Source organism: Stegostoma tigrinum, chromosome 12 (genome assembly GCF_030684315.1).
Source record: "Stegostoma tigrinum isolate sSteTig4 chromosome 12, sSteTig4.hap1, whole genome shotgun sequence".
NCBI lineage: Eukaryota > Metazoa > Chordata > Chondrichthyes > Orectolobiformes > Stegostomatidae > Stegostoma > Stegostoma tigrinum.
In genome coordinates this window covers 43,050,287-43,067,462 of record NC_081365.1, presented here as the reverse complement: position 1 = coordinate 43,067,462, position 17,176 = coordinate 43,050,287, and the positions used below count along the sequence as shown (strand labels likewise).

Genomic DNA, 17,176 nt, shown 5'->3' with positions numbered 1-17,176 from the left:
GTTATTACCTCTAAAGCAGGTGGGACTTGAACTGAGGCCTCCTTGGCTTAGGGGTGGGGAAAATACCACTATGTCAGAAGAGCCTTTACTGGTGTGTGGATTTTATACTTTTCATATTCATCTAATCTGTGCATGAGTTGCTGTATTTTGGCTCCAATTTACACTGAGTCATGCATATGGATCAGACAAATCTGAGCCTACTACTGCATCCATTAGGCCCATGGCATGACTGCTCATTGCATGCCTGCAGGCAGTTCTGTTGTAAATTCCCTTCCAACCCTTGAGTAGGCAGACTACAACACAAATCTGGGATGAGACCAAACAAAAATCTTTAAGCTGCTTTACCTTATAGTTCTCAGGCTGTTTGTCTACAAGGAGACCAAGATAAAATGAGAGGCTGGTATTGTAAAGAGTTTTACTGTCAACATTTCTGAGCTCTCAGATTATGTCTGTGTCCCTAGGATTACAGTGAATATGTGTCTAAGCAAAACAAGGAACCTCTCAATACAATCTACTTATATTAAGTAACTTAAATTGATCAATTGTGTAACACTAGGAAAATGAGAAATAACGTGAAGCCAGAGATAAATTTCAACAGTTCTACATTCCTTCCCACCAACTTTTCTCTGATATTCACTGTATATCTTTCAGAATCCTAGTGTTTCATTGTCTCAGTTTATAGAAGTCATATCCAGATTGCTTCATTTGCTATTGTAACCTCATCTAATGTTCAGGGAGGGGAGGGATATCATACCTAAATTTCCCAACATAGTTTTTTAATTGATACCAGGTCTCATCTTTGATCCTTAGTTCAGTGATGTTGTCATGCTAAATATTCATGACTCTAAAAATTAGAAGCTGAAGTAAGTTATTCCACCAAAGTAATTGACATGAATTATAAATAACTGAGGTGCCAGCACAGATTCCAGCACGACTCCACTCATTATATCCTACCAATCAGAAAGATACCAAGCTATCAATACTCTGTTTTCAGACAGCCATCCAATCTTCTATCCATGTTATTATTTTACCCCTTTGATTGTGAGCTCCTTCTTTGTGCAATAACTTTTTATGAGGCACTCATAACCTTTTATGAGTCAAAAGCCTTCTGGAAAACCAAGTATTCAGATAACAAGGTGTAGAGCTGGATGAACACAGCAGGCCAGGCAGCATCATAGGAGCAGGTAAGCTGACATTTTGGGTCTGGACCCTTCTTCAGAAAACAGTCTAGAGGCTTTCCTTCATCCAAGACATAAGTTAGTCCTTAAAAGAACTCCAACAATTTTGTTAAGCACGATTGCCTTTTCATAAAACTACGTGACTCTTCCCAATTACCTTGAGTTATCCTATCTCTTCAATGATTGATTCTAAAACCTAAGTTAACAGATCTATCGTCTCCTGTTTTGGCTTCCTAACCTGCTTCACTGAAGGAGATATGTTTGCTACTTTCTGATGGAACTTCTCTGGAAGCTGGTAAATTTTGGAAAATTAACATAAACATATCTACTACCTCACTTGTGACCTCTTGTGCGACTCTAGGATGAAGCCTACCAGGACTGAGGGACTTGTCAGCCCATAGATCCATTAGTTTGCTCCGTATTGCTTCCCTAGTGAATGTATGTGTATTGTTGATTGCACATACCACTGAACCCCTTCTTTTAAACCTCTCTCAGAATTTTGCAAATTAGACATGGGATTCTAGCCTCAGTAGGGCATGAATGATGAAAAGTGCATTGCATAATATATTTGCACTATTTGCATGGAATTTTAATATATTTTAGCACATAAATCATAGTCCATTATTGCATTTCCGATGGGAGATGGCAGAAGTGGTGACAGCAAGCAGAAATGTAGATGCTGAATAATATTCCAAGAAACTATGTTTGTAAAACTTAAGTTTTAAATAATAGCCTTTACATTATGTCAATAGCTACAGTATTTGCTATTGAATATAATTTGATACAATATGTGGAAGAGATTGACTTCATATAATAGCTGACAGTGAGTTAACTATTCATTTTGCATCTTCCCCGATTAATTTCCACAATATTCCAAATGTCAAGATATTGATGTTGGCACTCTGAAACAAACTTTCACTCAATCCCGTTCTATTGCCCTTTGCAAACAGGTGTACTTAAAATAAAACACATTTCGATCAAAAGCTTTTTTTTAAAATCAATTCTCGTCAATAGTTGAATGTTTATTTTACAAAATAAAGGTGTGTTAATTGCTTTTAGTTCTGCTATTGATATTTTACAAATGTGATTGATTGATTAATAGTTGCATTGTGTTACAGTAACCATCGTGTTTCTTTTAAAGAGAGTTATGCATTTACATTTGCCATTGTTACAATAGGTTTATTAGGTTTGTGTAAAACACATACTGGATGAATGGTTGGGAAATTCTATGAGTTGGCATGTACAGTACAAGGGTGAATTGGAGCAAGTGGGGTGCAGGATTGATGCTGATGTGTCATGGTGGTTGAGTGATGGCTAAAGAGTGTCATGACATAACTGGAAAAAGTGCACCAATAATTGTTCCACAAGACAATGCAAAATGTATGAACTCCCATTGAGACCAGCAAAATCAGCTTGTCTCTGCCTCCCTAACCTGTTCTTCCTTTCACCTGTCCCCTCCTCCCACCTCAAGCCACCCCTCCATTTCCCACCTACTAACCTCATCCCGCCTCCTTGACCTGTCCGTCCTCCCCAGACTGACCTCTCCCCTCCCCATCTATACTCTCCTCCCCACCTATCTTCTCCTCTATCCATCTTCGGTCCGCCTCCCCCTCTCTCCCTACTTATTCCAGAACCCTCTCCCCATCCCCCTCTCTGATGAGGGGTCTAGGCCCGAAACGTCAGCTTTTGTGCTCCTGAGATGCTGCTTGGCCTGCTGTGTTCGTCCAGCTCCACACTTCGTTAAAATGGCCAGTTTGCCTGACTGACTGCTACTCAAGACAGAAACCATACATTTCAGGTTCCTTAAGAAATGGTAAAAGTAACTCCAGCCATTCAAACTCACCACTTTAACAAGAATAGTGAAAAGAATTCTAACTTATGCAACTTGAACCGTACCCTTCAAAACCACAAACATGTACATACTCAACGGTAATTAACACAGACAAAAACAAATGATTCAAACATATAGAGGGAATAGAAAGAATATAGGCAGGCTGAACAAAATTCTAAAGACCACAAATCCAGATCACATGGTGAAATGTTCTTTTCCTCTCATATTCCTTTAGATTTTTGCAACAATGAAACCTGTTGTCCATGTAATGGTCATTATCCTTCACTCAATTTCTGATGGTGAACTTGGGTTTTTCCTTGTTGAATTCTTCATTTAGGCTTTTTTGTCTCTTTCCTCACAAGGGGAGAGAGATATTGTCTGTAGGCTCTGAATATTTTTCAAGATTGTGGCACCTACAGATTTTCAGCACTCTGCACCTCATCCCACCAAGGGGTTGTTCCCTGGTAAAATTTCCATTAAATATTCTTGGTGCTATTTAGTCTGAGAATTTCCCACCACTTGCTTCCAAAAAGCACATTATATTGTGGACTTCAACAGTATGCATCACTTGATTGTAAAGTTGAAAAATGTTCTTAATTTTTAAATTATGTTAGTCCAATTTCGATTTTATTTGATAGATCCAAAAATGAAATATATGGTCACTCCCAAGGGCTTAAGAAATAAGATAATCAAAGAATTTGCAGCAATTCCCAGAGGACATCTTCTCCAGGACATCCCAGGACTTGAGGAATATTTGTGTTAAAATGTACATTGTACTTGAATCTGTTGCAGAAATCTTTCCTCTCCATCAGGCTAAAAGCCAGCACTAGATTTCTAAATGGTTTTGACGTTGGATTATCACTGGAGTTATAAAGCAATGCTTTTCAGTATCAAGGCACACTTCAACGAGACAAACAATTTCATGACACACCCACTTTTTTTCAAATGAAGTGATTGCTCAAAATCATTATATTTCCATGGTGGTAAATATTAGTCCTTATCAGGCAGGTTTGCAACATGGTGCATACAACAACTAATCCATTTTTTTTCTTAGAATCCATTCTAAGATTTAGATCAGAGACTTGATTAAGATAAATTGCAAATATATTCACCTTAAAATCAGCACCAATGTGGAAATATGCCCAGGCAAGTCTGTTCAGCCATCGTTGAACAATTTTGTGCCTTTATTTTGCACCTGCAGTTTCTTCTCATCCAAGAGATACGGTCCTCGATGATTGTGTGTGCTCACACTGAATGTTTAGAGCTGTGCATGCATAAGCAAGCTGTATAACGAGTTTATTTTCCATCATTCCAGACATACTCGGTGCTGAACCTCTCCATGTGCATGGTATTGGGAGTCTGTGTGAAGCGGTGCTGCTTCCGAGAATTTTGCATCACCCTTCTCACCTTGCCACACTGAAAACCTGTTATAAATCACGATTCACAATTCCCCAGATTTTGTTTCATTCGTTCACAGGGTGTGGGTATTGCTGACTAGGCCAGTATTTACTGCCCACCCAAATTACCTAGAGGACAGTTCAGCATCGATGACAGTACTATCGGTCTGGAGTTACATGTAAACCAGGTAAGGATGGCATTTTCCTTCCCAACATGGTCATTAGTGAACTACTTTCTTTTCCCAACAATCTGTAACACTTTCACAGTCACCTTTAGACCCTCAATTCCATTTTTTATTGAAATCAAATTTCACCATTTGCCATGAGCAAGATTTAAACTCAGATCCCCAGAACCTGGGTAATTCACCTCATTTCAGTAAAGAGGGAGCATTGAACTATTGCAGGGTTAATAGTAAGGGAGCACAGTTGAAAGTGCTGTTTTTTAGGATAAGACCATGTGCAGATGGATGGCATTAGTTTAGGATGGTATCATGGTTAGCATAGACACGGTAGGCCAAATGGCCTGTTCCTGTGCTGTACTTTTGAATGTTCTATGTTAAATAAGATGAATGGGTTAGACAGTTCGCTCCTGGGTCTGGGCCACAAGGTTGGGATCTGTTCCTGCTCCACAAACCAACAGCCAGGAGAAAGTGCTTTGAAACTTTGGATTTTTTTTTCCATGGGGGGAGTTTCTGTGAGTTCTGATGGGGCACTCTGGAAAGGATGTAGTGACTACCAGATGCAGAGGCGGGCTGGCAGAGGCTGGCCTCAACACACCAGACTCTTTCCAAGACTTTTTTTAAAAAAGGAATACAATAAAAACCCTCTAGCTGTGATTTCCACCCACTGACATACTTCTCTCATCCATCATGTCTTCTACCCACTTCCTACGGCCCCTTATACATCCTCAATGGCCCTTTATTGTTCCTATGCCAAATTAGTGCCAATCCTGGTCCCTATGTGCCCTTACATTTACCAAACCAACTCACCCAGTATCCACCATGGGCATATAACAGGACCAATGCCCAGATGAGATAAAGTTGTGAAATGTTTCCTGAAGAATCCGCTCAAAAATGAAACTGTCATTGGTTTAAAAACAAAATCAGTGCATTTAACATCTATTAATCTTTTACACAAACAAACGTCCCACTTCAAAGAGGCTATAATCACTCAGAGTTATCAATGTGAAATTGCAGGCACCCCACTGTGACATTGAAAGGTTGTGGAATTAGTCATTCAGTGCCCTCAAGTTTGTGTCAACAGAGTGAATTGTTTCTCACACTCCAGATAATTTAAAAAGGTTGAAAGGGCACATGTTTTAAGAGCTTTGATAGTTTGACAGTCATTTCGGACAGTCCCTTTTGATAATTATTTTTGACAAGTCACTTAATAGTTCCAATGAGCTTGGCAGTTCCAATAAGTTGATGCATATTCATGTACACTTTTAAAAATCCCAAAGGGGGCCTCACATCTCCCAAACATCACTTTACATTCCCAAATGTTATCCTGGGACCATACATATAAGAACATTCTTTACATTTCCAAAATGGTAGCCTACCTGTCTGAACAACTCCTGACAGCTCTAACTTGCACAAATCCTGTTTGCTGCCCTTGGCTGATAAAAATCAGATGTGACTGGAGGTAGTTGTTCCGACATTTCAAATTTGCAGGTACCAGTTTCTTTCAGCCCAGTAAATGCAGTTGGTGCAGCCTTCATCATATCTAGTTCTTCTCAATTAGAGAGGCCTTTTGCCTGAAGGTGTTATATGTAAGACAGTAACTAGAACCAGCAACAGCTAGATCGTTTACATTATAAAACTTTTTCTAGTTTAAATCTTTGTTCTCTCCATGGTGGGCAAGGTGTTAGTCAAAATAAGTAACAAACCCCAAAATATGAACAAGGAAAGTGTTTACATTTTTTTCCATGTGTACCATTTACTCTAATTTGGGAACTCAAGACTCTGTAGGAGTGAAACTGGTTTATGTTAACAGCAGTAAATGGACTCTCAGAGTGGGCTTCTTGTTAAAAGTTGGTGCAGTTTTTATTTAACACTGACTTGTAAAATATTGCCGAGATTTTACATTTCAAACTATGTAAACACAACTGTTAGAAATAGTTTCTCAAAAGAGTTTGAACTATCATTCTCTGAATTTCAGTGGAAAGAAGACTGGGCAAACAAAAGGCTGCCAGTTTTTTTCAAGCCCATTTTGCATTGACAGTGTTAACTAATTCCACCCCTATTTGTCTGGTTTTGCCTACTACATACTTACAGTGTATGTAGTACGATCTAATGCAGGACTATAAATTTCAAGCATATTTTTAAATGACTTTTACTCAACAATATTTTCACGTACTTTTTATTACCAGATCAGTAATCAGCAATATTTGTCAGATACTGTATTAGCACAAAGTTGATTTAAAACACTCGATTTCACAAGATTTGTTCATAAAGATTTTACAGCAAATATTTCATTTATTAAGCATATGCTGTCATCTATTGTTAAATCGTCTTACACAAGTTACTTGTCATTTCTCAAAATTACCTGCGTTAGTTGTTAACATTTTTTACAGCATCAAGAAATGATCCATGTCTTGTCATGCTGATCACTGGCCTTGTGCAAAATTAAATAATTAGTTATGTCAAGCAACCACAGAAAATGCTGGAGAAGTTCAGTAGGTCTGGCAACATCTGTGGGGATAGAAACAATTATGCTTTCAGTCCGATGTAGCTCTTGTTCAGAACTTCCTTGAGTTCTGAAGAAGTCATATCAGACACAAAATGCTAACTCTTTTCTGTTTTCACAGATGCTGCCAGACTTACTGAATTTTTTAAGTATTTTCTGTGTTTATTTCAGATTTCCAGCATTTGCAGTATTTTGCTTTTAGTTATATCAAGCATGAGCTTTGTGCACAATTCAAACTAAACACTGATTTACTTATCTATCGTCACATTACAGATGTCACCAGATTTACATTGTCCATGGATCAGTATAGAAAGAAAATGTTATAATTGACAATATAAAACTTCCAAAAGTTACAGCTTGAAAGTGTGCACACCAAAAAGACATAGTCACATAGGCACTTGAGAAAATATAACATCACAAAGGGATAAGGCACAAAGACAAAACTCACAATGTCTTTGGAGAGACAGAATCAGCATCACTGTAAAATGTTCCAATACACCAATTTTACCATAGACACTGATACCCAAATTGCACTATCCATCACTGTATCTCCATACCTGTTTCAGCACAATTACACTGAACTTACACTGATTGTTTACAAATATTCTTAACACTTTGGATTAATCGTGCTGTAGTGTGACTTTTTAAAATGCATTTTTTTTAAAATGCATTTTTTTTAAAAAACTAACTCATTGTTATTCAACATTGGCTTGAAGATTTTATCAGTTTCTTTTTAGAATGATTTTTAATAACTGTTGAAGCTCATGATTAAAAATATTATGAACAAAGTATCACAGTGCTGAATGCTAAAATTGAATAAAATCAGACCATATATTTCATGGATAAATGTTGCCGTTGTGTTATTTTAAATCAATCTTAATGTGTGCTTCAAACATAAAGTGTAGGCTTTCAAAATGAATTTCTCATGAAGCAGCCACCTATGGTGTACAAGCAGGGTACCTTAGCTCATTAAAATCTACTGGAAGAGTTAGTCTGATTCTAACAAAAGGTTTGGAGAGTTCCTGGAGATGCAGCACCATGTACAATACTAGCCAGATGTCTGTACAAAACTTTTCGCTGTAATTTTTTTGAAACTTCCATCACTGCAAGATGATCATTTTTATATGCATCTCAGAGGCATTAAATGCAATTTAGGACCTTAAAAAGGCTTCATTAAGATTGATAACAATGAGGATATTTGGCGTTTTAATAACACTTAGTTTTATATATATGCTATAATCTGTCATAAGATTCAGCTGCTGTAAACAGAATTATAGGCAGAAATGTTCTAATGAATACACATGAACATAGTGACTAAGAATGCAATCTCTAAGGAATAGCTGTTGTCAACATAATGTGTATGATCATGAAAAATTAACATAACTTGCATCAAAAGATAACTGATACATGCAAAAACATGGATTCCTATAAGCAACTGCAAGTCAAATTATGATTTATTATGGTTCAAGGATGGAGAAGGATCCACAGGACTTACAAAGAAACAAGGATATGGGCAGTGACATTTCATTTATAGTTTATCTCATGGGAAACTAATTATTGTATGAATCAGCAAGCAGAAATATTTTTTAAGAAGATTAGCACAGTGGGCAGATGTTAACTGCAAAAGTGTGCAGTAAGGAAGAGGTGATGAGTCTGGCTCTGAAGTACCTCCTCAGTTCTTTCTGAGTAGTCCCTTTTGATATGCAAAGAGCCCCATAGCAGCAGCAGAAGTGAGGAATGTTGACCATCCAAAAACCTTTAAGCATCCTGGAAGTGAAGGCATGTTTCTCTCCCAGAATGTTGTCTTGATTGGAAGTGCAGGAACGTCCTGAAAGAAGTATGTACATCAGGAGCTGAGTTACAAAAAGGAAATTTTCACAAAACAAACAATGCTTTAACCAAACTGCAGGACTAATCTCTTCGCTGATTCAAAGTCATACCATGTAAACTGCTCACTTCTGCTTCACTGAGGCTGGCAGCTCATAATCTTCGTGCTGCCTCCTCACTTGCCTGACATTGACCCAATGGCAGTGAAGGGATGACAATAAAGTGCCAATTCAGGAGAGTGTGTGGTTTCACGGGTGACTTGTAGGTGGCCTTTGGAAGGTGCGACAAGTTGCTACAGTACCTAGTTGTACATGGTACAAACTGTTTCTACTGTGAATCAAAGTAGAAGGAGTGATTTTTTTAAATATTCATCCCTGGGAGGAGGGCATCGCTGGCTGGACCAGCATTTATTGCCCATCTCGCAGTTAAGAGCCAACCAAATTGCCATGTGGCAGACATCACATGTAGGCCAGTCCAGGTAAGGGTGGCAGTTTCCTTCCCGAAAGAACATTAGTGAGCCAGATGGGTTTTTCCAACAATTGGCAACGAATTCATTGCCATCATTAGACTATTAATTCAAGATTTTTGTTGAATTCAAATTCTACCATCTGCCATAGCAGGATTTGAACTGGGTCCCCAGAACATTACTAGGGTGTCTGGATTAACAGTCCAGCGACAGTACCACTAGGCCATTGCCTAGTGTTTAAGATAGAATTCCAATCAAATGGACTGCTTTGATCTAGGTGGTGTCTATGTATTGTTAGACATTCACTCATCCAGGCAAGTGAAGAGTATTCCAACTGACCTCTGACCTGTGCCTTGTGGATATTTGTCAGGCTTTGAGGAGTGAAGAGATGAGAAGCACACTTCTCAACTTCTGACCTACTTTGGAATAACAATATTTATATGACTGATCCAGTTAGATTCCTTGTCGGTGTTAACCTCAGGAGATTGATAGTGGGGAATCCAGTGATGCCAATGTCATTGAATGTCAAGGGGTGATGATCAGATTCACTTGTGCTGGAGATGTTCATTCCCTGGCACTTGTACAGCCCAGATATTACTTGCCACTTGTCAGCTCAGTTCTGAATGTTGTCATAACAAATGAGGGGGAACTAACTAATCTTTAAGTTTTAATTGATAGAACAATAAATAAACGAAACTGAGTTTTAAAGCACTGGAGACTTTACCTCTGAGTCAAATACAGGCTAACAATACCTGAAAAGCTCTACAGAGAGACAATAAAGAAGAACAGTCTTATGGTTAAATATTGGCAATTTTTGAGGAATTAGACATAGTGTTCAGTATGGAAATCATGGGGTGCCATATGAAGATTTCAAAATTACTGCATCAGTACACAAGCATATGCACATGACCAAAAGTGATGGAGTTAATCCACTATAATTAACATTAATTAAAAAATAGTACTAACTATTTTAATTTGGTACAGAACAACTGATCTTAAAGCAGGTGGAGGTCCCAGTTAAAAACGGAAAGAACTGCGGATGCTGTAAATCAGGAAAAAAATAACAGAAGTTGTTGGAAAAGCTCAGCAGGTCTTGCATTATCTGTAAAGAAAAATATCAGAGTTAATGTCTCAGGTCAGGAGACCCTTTCTGAGCTTTTCCAGCACCTTCTATTTTTGTCGGAGGTCCCAGTTGATGAATGTAGGAATTGACAGGTAAAATGTGAAGTTTGTTTGACCACAGTCAGTATACAATCAAGATCATGTCACCATAGTCTTACCAGACCATAGGCCTCTCTCTCATTAGAGAGAGATAACTGATGGTGATTTAACCTGAGGGCCACCGCACCTCAGGCGAGGGGAGAGGTTGAGATGGAATGTCTTTCATGGCAACCTCAGCTGGTGCAGGAACTGAACACATATTGAATCATAGAATCAGTATAGAACCCCTATAGTGTGGGAGCAGGCCATTTGGCCCATCGAGTTAACATTGATCCTGCAAAGAGCATCTCACCCAGACCCCATCCCTGTAACCCTGCATTCCCCAGTGGCTAATCCACACAGACTGGACACTATGGGCAGTTCATCATGGCCAGTCCAGCTAACCTGCACATCTTTGGGCTGTGGGAGGAAACTGGAGCACCTGGACGAAACCAACGCAGGCATGGGGAGCATGTGCAAACTTCAGACAGATAGTTACCAGAGGGTGGAATCAAACCCAGGTCTCTGGTGCACTGAGGCAGTAGTGTTAACCACTGAGCCACAGCGTTGGCTTTGCAAACCAACATGTGTTAGAAATGTTCAGAAACTTACCAAGGATGGTGGCTCAGGTTGCCAGATCTCACTTTTTGAAATCTTTCCCATTTCATGCAGGATCTGAAGGAGGGGAAAAACACACAAGTACATATTAAAAAATATGAATTATTTTACCAGTAATGCATTTATCCTTAACTAGCTGACAGCTACAATTTATCTGATATTTGCCAAGTAGTTACTGATATCAAATACTATTGAAACAGAAAGGAAAGATTAGACCAGCATACCTGCACTAATTGCCTAGCAACATCACCAGGGCAATATTTCTACGTATTTCTGTATTTAAACTATTACAAAGTCAGCATGTCTATTCTAACCGTCTGAACCTTATTAAGGTTAATTTTCCTTGTAATTAAGCCAGAAACACGTACCACCACCTAACAGCATATATCAGAAAATAGTGGCATGTCCTAAAATGGGTTGTCACTGGACAATATCATGTATAATCAAGCAGGCTGTATCCTCAAAATGAAGGAATATATACTTTGATTGAGGTGCATTTTGTTTAGAGTTTACTATTATCAATTACAATTAATCTCTGACAGATTAGTTTAGTAGCTTCATCTGAGTCAGGAGATTATGGATTAAATCAGCATAAGATATGGGAACATACTTTAAGGTGTTATTTCAGTACAATATTGAGGAAGTTGAACTGTTCCTATGGATGATATGCTAAATCAAAGACTGGTCTACCTGCGTAGGGGGAATGTGAAAGATTCCAGTTTTAAAAAAAAGAGCAGAAATACCCGCCAACCCTGGCTAACATCATCAAAACTGATTAGATTAGATCCCTACAGTGTGGAAACAGGGCCTTTAGCCCAACAAGTCCACACTGCCCCTGGGAGCATCGCAGCCAGACCCATCCCCCTATAACTCACATGCGCTTGAACACCACAGGCAATTTGGCATGGCCGATACACCTAGCCTGCACATCTTTGGACTGTGGGAGGAAACCAGAGTACCCGAAGGAAACCCACGCAGACACGGGGAGAACGTAAAAACTCTGCACAGACAGTTACCCGAGGCTGGAATTGAACCTGGGTCCCTGGTGCTGGGAGGCTGCAGTGCTAACCACTGAGCCACCTTGCCACCCCAATTAACTGGCTACTTATTCTATTGCTATGAATAGGCCATACATTCACCTACAGAACAACTTTAACTGCCCGACCAAAAATAATTATTTAGCCCTGAAACACTTTAGAAGACCATGAGAATGTGAAAAGCGCTGATGAAATTTCAAGTTAAAAATGATTTTTTTCATTTTGTCAATAATCTAATTTTCAAGTCAAATGTCATTACAAACTGAAGTTAACTTTCAAGAGCTGGAATCACCTCCAAGTCAAATTTTATTCAACATATTTCAATGGCTTTCAAGTTAAATATCATACTAAAAAACTGAAACTTCAGTGTGTCTAACTGTACATCATAAAGGAAAGATTAGCAAGCAAAAAATTTTTACATGGATTACAAGTTCATCCCCAGGTTGAAAACAGTCTAATGAACTGGAAATTCTCCCTCCCTCTCCAGTGAAGAAATGACATTGAAAAAAAGACTTGGTTACAAGCTACAATAGTATTCAAAACCCTAAATTATAGAATAATGGCAGAAGAATGAAGGATCTATGGTAGTTAATACCCTAATAAAATACTTGATATTGATCTGAAATTATATAGTCACATTAAATTATGAATACTACATTATCTATTTTCCATTCATGGGGAAGCTAAAACTGAGTAAAATGCTTAAGTTCAAATTAATAGCACATCTTCAATGCAAGATTTAAGAGGGAATTTGACAATGCACCCTCCGCAAACTGAGTTTATTTTTCAGAATAAAGCTGTTCCTTCAATGAATAGCAGGCTTAAAATTAATTATATCTATACAATTAACTTTGTTTACATGTTCTTTAGTACTATGTGAAGTCAATTACACCAATTATGTCAAGGAATATTTGATGCTAATTCAATATTAACAATTGTTAAGTATGGGTTAGTTTGCACTATCGATCATAATGTAATTACAGCTAAGGAAAATCATTTGTTTCATCTGAGTTGATCTGCCTATAAGTATCCATTGCAGCATCCAATAGATATAAGGAGGAAATTCTATAGCTTAAGCCTTAGATTGCTGTAGACATGACCATCAATCATGGCCCAATGGAATAGGGCAAAGATATAAATCCAGACAAAAATCAGAGCAGGCAGAATTCTCAGACCATTGAAGGTTGAATAAAGTTTCAGAGATAGGTAGGAGAGAAACCGTGCAGGGATCTGAATAGAAGGATGAGAATTTTAAAATTCAGATGTTGGTGAACAGGGAGCCAATAAATGCCAGCAGGGCTAGATGTGAACAGGGCTTTGTGTAGGTTAGAATACTGCAGAGTTTTATACAAAATCAAATTTACAGAAACTTCAAAGTGGGAGGAAGGCTGACTAGAAGGGCAGGGATAGCAAAAACATAAATAAGGGCTTCAGCAGCAGATAAGCTTAGATCAGGGTAATGTAATTGAGATTTTAAAAAAAGCAGTCTTTGTGATAATGAGAATATCAAGCCCGAAACTTGACAACTTGTAACTGTACACCAAAGTCCCTGTGTTCTAAGAGAGCAATGAGTACCACAGAAAGGCTGGTAGCTGCAAGTCAGTGCTGCTGTCAATGTGTGCTAAGAAAGCACTGTCAAGCATCAAGAGCTGGCAGCAGTAAGTGCTGAATGACAATTACACCAAGAAAGAGAGATCTGGGGGGCTGAATAAGGATGAGGGCCTGATTTTCACCAATCAGAGATGTTTTCATTGTGGTGAAAGTGCCACAAGACACCGAGAATCACAAATCCTATCCCTAAAACTGTCCAATTTCATACGCTCAGGGCAGGCTGAGGGTTACATATGCTGCTTCTGGAGGCAGCTGGTTATTTTAATGATCAGCTGAGTCCAGAGAAGTGGGATTTTGACATCCTTGGCACCAGAGTGTGGAGATTAGACAAGTCAAGAGCAGACTTGCTCTCAATGCATTTCTCTTGGTAATTAAAGTGCCCCTATGGAGAGCTGAGGTAGTCCCATGGACATTATTGAAGTACACCTTGTGGTGGGGGTCAGGGATCCTTCAGGGAAAGGCTTCCAATATCCTTTCGAATGGACCTCAGCGTTCCATTTGGAAGGAGGGTCAATTGCACTCCATAGATGCTGTCAGACTCTCTCCAGCACTTTTCTGCTTTCATTATGGGAGAAAAAAGTTGGAATTGAGTTGGCAAAGGGGCTATAGAGGAACATAGGTTGATTGAGAGCACATGAGATATATGGGCCATGGGATATAAGCATGGGGTAGCACAGGAGATGTTAGAGGGCTAAGAGTAGTTTCAGGGGCATAGGTTAGCATAGCTGGGGCATAGAAGGTGAAGGAAGGGAGTGGTGGGGGCATTTTTCTGTTTTGATCTTTATTTTTCAACTTTGCACACAATGCTGGAGTGCCCAGGCTGGCTTTCTCAGGAACTAGGCCGCTTCTTAAGTTCTTCCTTGGTCCCCTGACCTCACTCCTGTAGCAGCCCATCATCCTGGGAGTGAAAACCCAAACTGTGGGTGGCTGTTTTATAAAGGCTGCAGTTTGTGGATCTGAAATTTTTCAGAACACTGCTCTGCCGACCCATGAACAAAAATCAAGGCTGAAGTGTTAGTGTGTCTGTGGTGAATCCAAAATACTCCTGAATGCTAGATTACTAATTGCTACATATGACTTAACAGTTCGACTAATATAAAGGATAGAATTACAGTCTGATTGGAACAAATGGATGGAAATAAAACCACACAAGTGCAATGAAAGAAAGGGTTTATATGTAACAGATGTAAATTAACTAGCAGAAGATTCAATAATCTAAAATACATTAGGTTGCTTCATGCAGACTAGCAGCTTCAATTTTAATAAGTCTCATTATTTTTTGACTGAGCAAGAAAGTGAAAAGCCTCAGGACAGTAGCAGAATTCATCTAAGGGAAAGAGACATGATTACTGAGCTCTGTGTGCCAAATGCTTTCACACAGAGACATGTACTGTCTGGGTTTCCCTGTTCATTTTACTTCAGGCAGGCACAGAGGGGAAATAGACTATGACATGATTGTATGTGTGGCACAAGTCATGCAGAAGAAGTTGTAAAGGTGACTCAGAAATCAGAAGATTGAACGTATCTCTCTACCCATAACTCCTGTTTTGGTCTTTTGGAAGATTGTTTGAAATGCCTGGGATCTCGGGACACTACAAACATGTCAACAGCAAAAACATTAATGGCATTAATGTTTCAACACTCAAAAAAATCTAATCTAAGTTCTAATTTATAATTACTTTAAGGGTAATGAAAATTTTGTTTCAAAATTAATTTACATAAAAAGCCAATTAATTCTGGTCTTCTCTGATGTACTTTCAAATTAAATTTAAGTAAAATATTAAATTCATCTCACATGCATTATGCCTATAAAATTATTTATGATGATTTCTAAAGCTGCAATGTACTACTGAAGGTGTTGAGAAAGGTTTAACATTGTGATTTGAGCTCTTTGGGTGAAAGAAACTTGATGTTTTTCAGATACAATCTGAATAAATCTAGTATTAATTGGAAAAGTCCAATACTATCCTTTAATGTCAATGTCAAACATTTTATCTGAATGGAAGGAAAAATAGGTTCCGCATTGATTGTAACAAGGTTAACCTCAGAATACGAGTTCCCTGATTGGGGCTGTTAATCTGGTTCAATTAGAGAGCCCTGGCAGACAGATGACAGAGATTCTGTTCACTCTGAGAGCTCGCTCTGAGGAAGCTGAATCTGTATCTAGGACTCCCCATGTGCAAAAAAGGGTGACTTGGTGATGGGATACATGCCTCTGTGGAGTTATTTCAGGTTCCAGCATATAAAAACAGAAAATACTATAACTGCAAAGAGAGAAATTGAATTAATGTTTTAGGTCAATGACCTTTTATCAGACCTGGTGCTGATGAAAGGTCACACAGATCATTAATGTTAATTCTGTTTCATTCTACACAGATATTGCTCAGCGTCTGGAGCATTTCCAGCATTTCAGTATTTATTTTAGATCCCCAGCATCCCCAACAATTTGTTTTTCTATTAGATTTCAAAATTGATTCCTGAGGCACATCTTTACCGCCTTTTTGTCATTTCAGTAACATTCATTTTTGCTGCTTTTGGTTTCCAGACATGGTTAGACAAATCTCTCATTCCTTATAAATACATAATCTCCTCATCTATACATCGACAACGTAAAAAAACTCAGTTAAATTAGTCAAGAACTATCCAAGTACTACAAATCCATGCTCCCATACACTCATAACATTCCAGTTATTAACATGCATCCCCTCTCTGAGCTTAAAATGGTGTAGAACATTTTTCTTCAGCCCTTTGGCTCAATTCCTGTTTTTAAATTATTCCTCCGTTATCCCTGCCCAAATCAGTTTAAGTAATTTGACATGCCATGGACCCTGCTGAGCCTGGTGACTGCTGTTTTCACTCCCATTCAATATTTACATGTAATCGCTGTTTGATTATTTATCCCCTGTAGTGGCTCTTCCATATAATTCACAGGTACTCTAAGTCCTACTCCTGTTGTATCTCCCCTCTCAATTATAAAGTAGTTTGCTTGTGGTCTCATCTCTTCAGCTATTTTGTACATCTTACGTAATTAGGAAAGCTCCTTTTATTTCCTCTTATGTGCTCCCAATCTTTCTTGTTGCTTCTGCTCACTCCTTTGTATTTTGTCTTTACCTTGACTATATCACTCGTTTTTGCTACAATCTCTCAATATATGCAATCAAAGCTGTGACATATTCCTTTAACCCTGAATGGAATACATTTAGTCTGTGAAAGTAGAAGGCATCTGGTTGAAATGAAATGCTAGTCAACACGACAATGTATTTTCAAGAGCGTCATTAAACTGATATTCAAACAAGAACAAAGGAGGGAAGTAAAGGAAACAAGTA

At 38.5% G+C, this 17,176-nt stretch overlaps 1 protein-coding gene across 1 annotated transcript in view; it reads right to left on the bottom strand.

Annotated features, from left to right (window-relative positions):
* Positions 1-6,748: 6,748 nt before the first annotated feature.
* The window catches only part of mao (monoamine oxidase), a 126,752-nt gene continuing 116,324 nt past the window's right edge, over positions 6,749-17,176 (bottom strand). Inside the window, exons 14-15 of the mRNA XM_048540844.1 lie at positions 11,197-11,259; positions 6,749-8,919 (exon numbers count right to left, since the gene is read on the bottom strand). Coding sequence (XP_048396801.1) covers positions 8,764-8,919; positions 11,197-11,259 — 219 coding nt within the window. The 3' untranslated portion in view covers positions 6,749-8,763. The remainder of the gene's footprint in view (positions 8,920-11,196; positions 11,260-17,176) is intronic.